Source organism: Pundamilia nyererei, unplaced genomic scaffold, assembly GCF_000239375.1.
Source record: "Pundamilia nyererei isolate P.nyererei 1_Seehausen unplaced genomic scaffold, PunNye1.0 scaffold00505, whole genome shotgun sequence".
NCBI classification, from domain to species: Eukaryota; Metazoa; Chordata; class Actinopteri; order Cichliformes; family Cichlidae; genus Pundamilia; species Pundamilia nyererei.
In genome coordinates this window covers 148,649-158,776 of record NW_005187906.1, presented here as the reverse complement: position 1 = coordinate 158,776, position 10,128 = coordinate 148,649, and the positions used below count along the sequence as shown (strand labels likewise).

The following is a 10,128-nucleotide window of genomic DNA, read 5'->3' as shown; positions in this document are numbered from 1 at the left end:
GCTTGTTCAACTTCTTACTATCGCTGTGGAAAGATTCAGATACAAGTATCAGAACACGTTTCATGAAGAACAATCAGTTCTAAGCAAGGAAAAGATTACCATGCAGCATTCTATCACAAATAAACTTATATCATTAAAAGCTTATACTGACTAAACAAATACAATTTTCTATTGACATTGTGTGTTTTTGAAGGGATGCCAAATGCTAACATTTTTCTGTAAAGAAAATTTACCTTGCCTATGGGCATAAATAAAGTTACCTTGACTTGTGGAAAGTAATATGTACCTACAATTTTCCAACCATAACTATAACAAGTCTTCACTACTCATTTCTTTATATTTTGTTTCCTGGAGCCAGATTTTCTTGCAATTTTTAAAGTGGTCTTGAGAAATAGTGTTCCAGGCTTTCTGAAGATTTTTTAAACTTTTACTTTAGATATTGGTTTCTTTTTCACTCATTTTCCATCCAGTCTTTTTACCTGACTGTTTTCAGAGGAATGTTCTTTTTGTGGTCATTTGTTAAGCTACTGAACAATGAATATATCATGGAATATCATAGAATCCTATGAAAACTGTCTCTTTCACATGAGTGTAGTTGCTGATGAAAGCATTCACAGCAATATGCTTTCCCTGTACTCATCATAGTGAATCAGTAATGTTTGTACCAAAGCATGTAGTTAAAAATAAAGATAGTCTTCGCTGAAACCTGCTCAGGCAGTCTCAAGATTCAGCTCAAACATTACATTTACTTGGAAAGATGAAGCAGTACTCAGCAACTTTTTTTGGGTAAGTCATATGACTGACAAACACACTGTGAAAACAGCACAGAGTTTGTGAAAACATCAGTCTGGATGGAAAAATTGTTAGTATACACTCAACACCACACCAGGTTGTTGTGTTTGTGTGGCTCTAACCTGCTCGCCAGTTTCCTTCTGCCTATTTGTGCTTTTGCTGCCTCTGTGTGGCTGAGACATGTCAGCGTTCTTTGGGTACCGTCCCCATGATTTGAGCCTGTTGAGGCCCTCCACAGAGCGGGCGGTAGGGTTGATTCGCTGGCCTGGGATGCGAGCAGGTAGATCCCAGGTGCCTTTAAAGTCCGGCCATGCAAGGCCTCTCTGTAGCAACACACACGCAGTGAGGGAGTGAAGTCATATATTCACAGTGAAAAATGTCACTTCCAGTGAAGAGGGGAAAGAAGAAAGATGTGATCTCACCTTCCCCACTCCTGGGAGCAGGTGTCCTCTATCATCAGCAATGAAGGTGGTACGGCCCACCTGTGCACTAGGTCTCTGCAAATACCCACACATAGAGGGAGATAAAATCTTTGTAAAAATCTATTTTTGCACAAATTTGTTTAAATCTAACACGAAATGGAAATGATCAAGAGTTGAAAACTTCCTATACCTCTTTGAAGTGCTTAGTCTCACACCAGTTCTGCAGCCTGTGCGGTTTAAAGGCGCTGTCATACTGTGAATAGAAGTTTTAAAAACGCATAAACAGAGAAGTAAAATGTGTAATGTTTAGAGTTTTTATTGGCGTTGTTATTTAGATTACCTGGTTTGCCGAATAGCTGGAAGACATTGCTGGATCTGTAAGTTACGGTTTCCTAATCTGTTAAATTGTTGACTCGTTGCTTAGCAATATAGACAAACAGACTTCTCCCTACAACAGCTTATTTGAAAAGAAAACTATGGCCTGAAAGAACCCCTCATATGAATCAGTTTGTACAGTTTATTTATTTTTTGTTTGTGTTTTTTTGTTGTTGTTCATACATGTTTTATCAGTACTATCTGATTCCGTGTTTGTAATGATTAATTTACAAGTTGTTTTATTGGCCTAGATGTGATCTGTTCCGCATTCAGGGGGCTTTTATTTTGAAAGATCTCAAACGGAAGTTATGAGGTAGAAATTATTTCGTATGTCAAAACACATCATGTGCGGATGCTTGCGTTTAATTATGTTTTTATTTTCCTGCAGACGGGATTGCACAGAGTGTTGCATAAAGCATATTTCTTTCTTACGCACTTAAAAAAAAATATATATATATATATGTATATATTAACCGGAAGTCCAACTATTTTTCTTCCGGGTATTACTAGCGGCAACTAAGAAGACAAGTTGATTAAGATATGTAACTAACAAGCAGATCTTATGTTTGTTTTTCAAAAAGTAGGAATAAATATATCACGTAGAATTTGCACTTTGGATGGGTAAGTTAAAAGTTTACAATGAAACTCACAGCCTTCAATTATCATCTTCTTGACTCTTGTAGACAGTCTGTGCTTTTTTTCTATTGTTGGTTACCCCTGCTTGTACTCCACTAGACATGCAGGGACCATCTGCTTACTCGACCGCATCTCTGCGCGTTGCTGGAAGGAGAGACTCTGGTGGGGATATAGCGGCTGACCCGAGCCTTGACACGAAACACTTTCGCGTTTGTCGTTTCATCATGGAGACAGGTAATCCAGGGGTGGTCTGTGTGTGAGTGTGAGAGAGGGTTCGAAGAGCAAGTTTTCAGGGCTATAAAGTAAACTTATCAAGTCTTACCTGCTAGGAATGACAAGTAAAGTCTTTGATTTAAAAAAAAAAAGTATAATGAATATTTTGATACAACTGATGATCAGCTGATACAGCTGATCATCAGTTGTATCAAAAGTTTTTTTAAAAAAAAGTGAGTTGTTGTTCATTTTTATTAATTGGTTTCATGTGTTTGAGATCGCTGTTCTGTTGGAACACTCAGTTATTATCAAAGTTTTAGCTAGCCCTTAAGGTGTGCTGAAGTTGAAGAGTTTGGAGGTAGTCCTCCTTCTTCATAATGCTGCCTATTTTGTGCAATGTACCAGTACAACTCGTACCACCACAAACGGCCCCAGAGCATGATACTTCCACCACCATGCTTGGCAAGATGGTACAATGTTCTTAGGTTTGAAAGCTTCACCTTTACTCAAAACGATCTCTTGTTATTTTGTCCAAAAAGCTAAATGCCTAAAGTCAAATGCCTAAAGAGGCAACCATGTGAGCAGCATTAAATTTCAGCTGAGCTTGAAAGTTTCATTGTTGGCTTGAGCCTAGTTGGTTCCTGGGTTATTTGCGAACATCGTAACCAATTTTGTCTCATTTGGGTTTTCCTCCAGACTTGGCGAAGTGGTGACATCTGAATAACGTGTACTTATGCACAATTGTCTGAACTGATTATACTGAAAGCACAGTTATTCATAAATGTCTCCAAGAGACATTCCCAACTTGTGTAAATGTACACTTCTGCGTCACACGTTGTAGTACTTTCCCTTTGTTCTGAATACATTCCAGTTATTGCTGTCAAAGAAATCCTTTTTATGCTGGTCAAGATTAACTACAAGTTATAGTCAATCATGATCACTAATGAGAAGTTAATAACCCTGTGTCAAGTTAAAAGACACACACTTTAAACATTTAAGTGAGTCCATCATGGTGGACCCTAGTAAATATCTTAACGTCTTCAGTTCTGCCACTTGAAGCTCCGCATCCCATCTTTCTTTCAGTCCCACCATCTCCAAACCTTACATCATAGCAGGTCTCACTAGCTTCTTGTAAATGTTACTCTTGCTCTTGTCTCAATTCCCCCCCCCCCCCCCAATTCCCCTTGACACCTCCCCTCTTACCCACTTCATTGTGCTTAAGAGTGTTTTGAACATTAGAAACCCATGTTTAAATGCCTGAATTCAGCAATGCATGGTAAACATGTTCACAAAAAATGCTTTTGGTCTCTATAGTTAATCACTCCCCTCATTACAACTGTACAGAGGTGCTCATCTTGATTCTATTTTAAAATTTTATTGTTATATCTGTATGTATATTATATCTAATAAAGACTATGGTTTGCTAAGAATATACAGCACACCAAAAAACCATAATAATTTTTGTTTTCCTATTTTCTGTTTGAGCTCAGCGCTGCATCTTCCGGTCTAAATATAGCCAGTTCTGTCTCAAATAAACAACGAGGCAGCGGGCAAAGTGCTAACACTGTCTACGTTCATCTTTTGTATTTTGTCTAAGCCTGGAAAAAAAGAGGTTTCGTTATAGGACAATACTTTGTCTATGTACTTACTCAGTGAAAACATAGATTTTGACTAACCTTTGCTGCCCTACGATCTAGATCTAGATGGTTAAAGTATGCATTATTGTTTTTTGTTTTTTTTTGTTTGTTTTTATTTATATCATGTTTTTTTTTCTACCAAGTGGAAATGGGCATCTATAAAATTAGATAGATGGTGCCAGAAATTTAGAAAGACTAATCAGCCTTTTTCCTGAAATGGTCCTCACTTTCTGACACATGTGATCACACCCGTGATTAAGCAGCTCCCATTGACATTTAGTTTTTGACATAAGGCAAGTGATTGCTTATTTTGGTGTAATGATAAATTAAAGAACACATTTTATGCTCGTCTTTATTTTCTTTCAAATACATTGCTCCAGTGGTAGATGTTCATATCACCATAGTATCAAAGAATGAGCCAAAATAATTTTGCTCTACACTCTGTCTGATGACAGTGAGAGATATCGGAGTTCCCTATAATAGTCATCTCCCATTGCTCTGAAGCTTAAAGGGGGAAGACAGTCTGTTTCACACAGCGTATGAATGCTGTGCTGAGACCCAGTAAAATCTAAATAAGGACTATTTGAAATTTTAAATCATATAGAGCTTCTTTACGAGAATTCAAGAAAAAAAATATTGAGTTGGAAATGAGCAGGTTCTCTTTAAGAAAGTCAAGGTTTAAGGTTTTTGAAACATGTGTCCAGTATTATGTATTCTTTCCTGGTTTTTGATTTGTTGATTTAATGGGATTTCAAACGAATAGTAATGTGAACTGAAACTGCATTTCAGGATTACAGCGGGTGAAAATAGGTGTGAATCAGTCAGCTAACGATGATAAAACATTAGTGTGCCCTTAAAGACCTACATTTTACCCCCTCCTCTGTTATTCAGGAGTGAAACTCTGCATGCGCTCGGTGCCCGTGGCTACAGCATGTGTGCTCTATCATCGTTTCTTTGAGAGGGTCAGTATCCATGCCTATGAACCCTACCTAGTGGCCATGAGCTGTGTGTACCTGGCTGGTAAAGTGGAGGAGCAGCACATCAGGACCCGTGATATCATCAATGTAAGCCACAGGTAATAATTTAAAAGGTGGAGTGTATAATCGACATTTTAACCTCACTGCTGAGAGAAAAACAATTTCTTGCTAACTGAGCCTCTTAGATATTTGACTTTGCTTGAGAACAAAAAGGTTGTGTTTTGTCTTTCTGAACTCTTTTTGTTATGAGAGGGACATTAAAAAGCCCCAAACATTTAATAAATAATTTTTAATGAGTAGTCTGCTTTTCTTGAATAAATGGTTTGGTCTGAAAAACATCACAAGAGTAAAAACAAAATAGCCTTGACCAGGAAGGCTTGTAAAGCCCAAGGTAATATTTTTAGATAAGACTCTGTCCCATCAACAAGTGCAAAACCAGAATATACTCAGTCTCCAGTCATAAACATACATTTAAATAAGACATAAAACAAAGTGCAAAAGTATGTTAATTTTCTGGGATCTGCACTTGGTACCCTGATTTTCTTAAAGTATGACTTTGGACAGGCTCTAACCCACTCATGTGTGAGAAAATGCATGGAGAAAACACATTAACTTAAGAGTAGACATATTAAAAAGTGGAAAAAAAAACATCAACATGAATAATAATAAAAAGTATTTCTGTTAAAAATTAAGCCAAGTTAAAAGTTGCCAGTCCCACTCCTCCACATAGTGGCTTGTTCTGAAGCTTTTGATTGTTTCAATATTTGCATTCACTGAAATTTTCCCTGTGCCTTACAAAAACCTGAACTCCACTCTGCACATGGAACATATGTATTATGTAGTTTGGCACTAATTTTTCTGAGGAAATATCATCTACACATACAGCACATATTGCTCTTAAACTGAAGTAGACAAGCATGCTATAAATGGACATCCTTTTTTTTTTAAAAAAAAAAAAGCACAACCCTTCCAGGCTCTTGTCCCAGTGCTTTAAAAACATGTGGGCGGGCACCAGTTTAGCTCAGCTGGATGAGCAGGCAACTGTGAATCCTGTTTTATTTTACATTTCACATCACACTTTTATGGAAGTGGATACATTAAATAACAAATTCTTTACCAGGCAGTTTAACCATTCAGTTTTTGGAGCTGTCACCTTAAATGCTCTCCTCCACCCTTTCAGGTATTTCAACAGTGGCAGTACTCCTTTAGAATGTGACAAGGAGTTCTGGGACCTGAGGGACAGCGTGGTGCAGTGTGAGCTCCTCATCCTCCGACAGCTCAACTTCCAAGTCTCCTTCGAACACCCTCACAAGGTAGTTGTGAGCGCACGTGCACGGATCCCTGTTCCCTCCTTATTTGGTGCTAAACCTCCTTTTTGGTCTGTGTTACTGCCTGATTTTCTGATGCAAATGTGCTTGTGTTTACGATCTCTGTGATCTCTGGGACAAATAAGTGTTTTCTGTTGGCTTGAATGCTTTTAGTTTTACTTACATGACCCTTGCATTTAATAAAATAGTAAGTGTAGTAGTGCCTGATCTCTGAAGTTTAAATTTGTCTGCTGTCTTTCATCTTCAGTATTTGCTCCACTACCTGCTGTCTGTCAAGTCACTTGTGAACCGCCATGCTTGGTCTCGAACTCCTGTAGCTGAAACTTCCTGGGCGCTGCTTAGAGACTGTTACCATGGAGCCATGGTCATCTGCCACAGACCCCAACACATCGCCATAGCAATGCTGTACCTGGCTCTAAACAGCTATGGAGTGGAACTGCCTGCTGGGGAGAGAGAGTGGTGGCAGGTATGTGCTGAAAAGTGTTCCTATTCTCTCTGAAGAGAGAGGGCTAATCCAAAGTGCGTGTGTCCGTGCTCAAGTGAGAGAAAGAATCTGTGCACTGTAGGTGGATTTATTACTTCAAGAGGAAAATGTGACATCATCTTATAGGAAGTTAGAGGCTAGCAGGTGTTAGCTGATAAACCCAGAAGATGAAAGTTATTTCCTCCTTCATTTAGCTCTGAAATCAACACAGGAAATTCTGATGATGATGAACTGACATCTCTACTTTTCCATTAAGCTCCAGTTTAAACAGAACAGAAACCCTCCTTCACTTTCCTTCTGTTTTTCCCTCATTTTGAGATGATGATGTCGGATCAGAGTAGCTGCTCACATCGCACTTTCAATTTAGTGCGGGTAGAGGCGCAGGCATTTACACTGTGTATCATGAGTGTCAGTTTTATGCCTGGATGCCAACATGAAACTACAGGGAGGCAGATTGAATCTAATATAAATTTAATAATAGAGAAAATGAATTAAAAATTAGAAAACAAGCTAACAAATTACATCCAATGACAAGCTCAGCATTACGTCCAAGGTCACAGTTCGTCAAAACAACACAAGTTGGTATACCAGTTGCAGTGTCAGATTTTGAAAAAGGTTTTAGTCCCATTTGGTTGGTGCGATTTATCAACTGATGTGTCACCAATGAAAGCAACTGAAATGGCAGATATGTGACGGCAAATGTCAAAGAGTAAGAGATGGAAGCAAGTGGGATATCAGTCAAAGTGTTCCAGTGAAAGCAACTGAAATCTCAGGGAAGAATGTAAACTGTAAATGTGATTAAAGTTTCAGTTAACTTCTAAGCACTAAAGATACTTAAAGTATTTTAGTGTGCAAACCTCTGGTACTCATTTGTGTGTAGGAAGTGACAGCCGTTAAGTGTCCAGTGTCAACATGTTAGCAGCAACAAGAAACATTTAACTCGATGAATAAGGATGAGTAGCTGAAGTATGGCAATGAAAGCAAGTGAAATATCATGGCTGAAAATACTTGAAGTGACAGTCTGTATGTTTACAGTGACCATAGTTATAGATATCAGTTCAATTCCATTTTATTCGCATAATGCCAGATCACAACAACAGCTGTACTCTAAGGTAAAGACCCTACAATAATACAGAGAAAAGTGGAAAGGAAAAACTCCCTTTTAAGAGGAAGAAACCTCCAGTAGAACCAGGCTTAGAGAGAGGCAGCATCTGCCATGTGTCTTTAGTTAAAGCCTACTCTTCACTCTTGATGTGTTATTTGAAAGCAGCTGACTGATGAGCTCATATGCAGCCAGTAATGGTAACTGTGTGAAACCACCAACTGGTAAATGGTAAGTGGACAGGGTTCTTATAGAGCTCTTTTCTAATCGACCTGAGCACTCAAAGTGCTTTACACAACTTGCCACATTCACCCATCCACACAAGCACTTTTATCTATGCTTTTTCTATGTAAGTGCTTTATATCTAACATTCACACACATTCAGACTCTGATGGATACATCAGAGAGTAACTTAGGGGTTAGTATCTTGCCCAAGGATATTTGGCATGCAGACTGGAGCAGCCAGGGATCAAACCGCTAACCTTCCGATTAGCAAATGACCTTCTCTGCCTCCTGAGCTTCAGCCACCCCGACACTGCATTTAAAATGTCAGTTAAAGCATCTGTGTTCAGTTAATTGAAGCGTTAGTTTATGTGCTGAAGTTGATAGCAGTCGAAAAGTAAATAGATCTTTTATAGAGCTGCTGTAGCTTCAAAAATTAAGGAATAATCTGCAGTACCAAAGTGGTGTTTACTGCCTCATCCAGGTGGTCAGGGTTGTATGCTGATGTTGCGCCACAGCACTCTTTCACATCCAGAACAGTTTGAGCTTGACTGGAGAAGAAAACCTCACATCAGCCACTTTTTTTTTTACATTGAAACCACAAGCCCCAGACAAAGTTACATGATGTCCTACTCCTCTATATCAGAGATCATTTTCTTCTTTTATTGAGTGGTATGGAATGCCTGAGAACATTTCCAAATTCTGAATTAATACGCCACAATTCACAGTTCATTTATTAAATGTATTTTTGTCTATATTCTATAAGTTTTTAACTTGAAAAATTAAAACCTTTTGAACTTTTGTGATTTTATAATGACACAAATGGATAAATACTTATGTATAGCACATTCATAAATGTCTAAACTTCTGACTAAACTCTACTTTATATGTTTATAAAAAACTCGTGGATCGATCACAGTTCTTACAGCATGCTACACAAGTTAAAGATGGAAAAGCCTTCCTGGGCCTGTCAGCCAGCAGATTTCATTGTCTGACTGGCCCAGGTTGCATTTCCAGACATGTGAGAGGTTTGGCCGTTTTATAACATGCGGTCAGGATTCGCTGCCTGCATTCTTGGTAAGTGTTTACCAAGAAGCACAAAACCTTTGCATGTTGAGTTGTTTTTTTTTTTTGTTTTTTTAAACTAAATGATAAACAACAACAATAATAATATCCAACTTTATTATTCAAACAACTTGTTAATATCTGGATATTTTCTTGAATTTTCACTTTCCATACATTTCACTCTAGCATAGTTATGCAGACACCAGAAGAACAAGAATACAAGTACCTTTTGTTTAAAAATTAATGACTTCACTATAATTTTCATAGTTTTCAAAGGCTCAGTTTGCTGAATGAAACCCTTGGTTTGAAACTCCTGTTGTATATTGGTCCACATGAGAGAGACTTGTTTACCTGTGGATAACTTTTTGTTCAGCATGTCCTCATTTCCTCAAGTGTCTGCAGGAGACAATAGCCATGTCAATGAAAAATCCAGCTGGTTGACACAAATTAGAATTATTCTTTGAAGGAGCCTGCAGGATGTGGAACGTGAGCTCCTGGCTTTAAGTGTGTGAGCTGCATTTAGATTTGTCTATAACAGCACTGTAAGGTGGAGAAACAGTATGTTTGACACTAACCTTGATAAAACTAAAATCATGGAGTGCCTATGCAAGATCTGTACTGTTTGTGCCACTGTGCACTTAAACCGAAGTAACATTAACCTGTCCAGATTAGATTTTTTTTTTTTCTAAGTTGCAGTATTCAAATGGAAATGGGGCAAACCCAGTTTTTTTCTGTCTTTCTGCTTTGGTCCTCAAGGCAAGAGGACAAAAAAATATGTTTTTTAAAAATGGTGTGTCGACCTTTTGATGTCTGCTGTTTATTGAGCTGTGTGTGTGTGTGTGTGTGTGTGTGTGTGTGTGTGTGTGTGTGTGTGT

At 38.2% G+C, this 10,128-nt stretch overlaps 2 protein-coding genes across 3 annotated transcripts in view; one reads left to right on the top strand and one right to left on the bottom strand.

Moving 5' to 3' along the window:
• Nucleotides 1-1,656, bottom strand: part of cfap126 (cilia and flagella associated protein 126) — a 9,688-nt gene extending 8,032 nt beyond the window's left edge. Inside the window, exons 1-4 of the mRNA XM_005754091.2 lie at nucleotides 1,555-1,656; nucleotides 1,405-1,467; nucleotides 1,215-1,289; nucleotides 915-1,115 (exon numbers count right to left, since the gene is read on the bottom strand). Coding sequence (XP_005754148.1) covers nucleotides 915-1,115; nucleotides 1,215-1,289; nucleotides 1,405-1,467; nucleotides 1,555-1,581 — 366 coding nt within the window. The 5' untranslated portion in view covers nucleotides 1,582-1,656. The remainder of the gene's footprint in view (nucleotides 1-914; nucleotides 1,116-1,214; nucleotides 1,290-1,404; nucleotides 1,468-1,554) is intronic.
• ccnq (cyclin Q) overlaps nucleotides 1,656-10,128 on the top strand; it is a 9,413-nt gene continuing 940 nt past the window's right edge. Inside the window, exons 1-5 of one of the 2 annotated variants that reach the window (XM_013916196.1) lie at nucleotides 1,656-1,720; nucleotides 2,325-2,459; nucleotides 4,967-5,150; nucleotides 6,233-6,365; nucleotides 6,628-6,846. In XM_013916196.1, the coding sequence (XP_013771650.1) occupies nucleotides 2,327-2,459; nucleotides 4,967-5,150; nucleotides 6,233-6,365; nucleotides 6,628-6,846 (669 nt within the window). In that variant the 5' untranslated portion in view covers nucleotides 1,656-1,720; nucleotides 2,325-2,326. Of the gene's footprint in view, nucleotides 1,721-2,091; nucleotides 2,211-2,324; nucleotides 2,460-4,966; nucleotides 5,151-6,232; nucleotides 6,366-6,627; nucleotides 6,847-10,128 lie in introns of those variants that run through there. The other variant, XM_005754092.2, reaches the window with a different exon arrangement.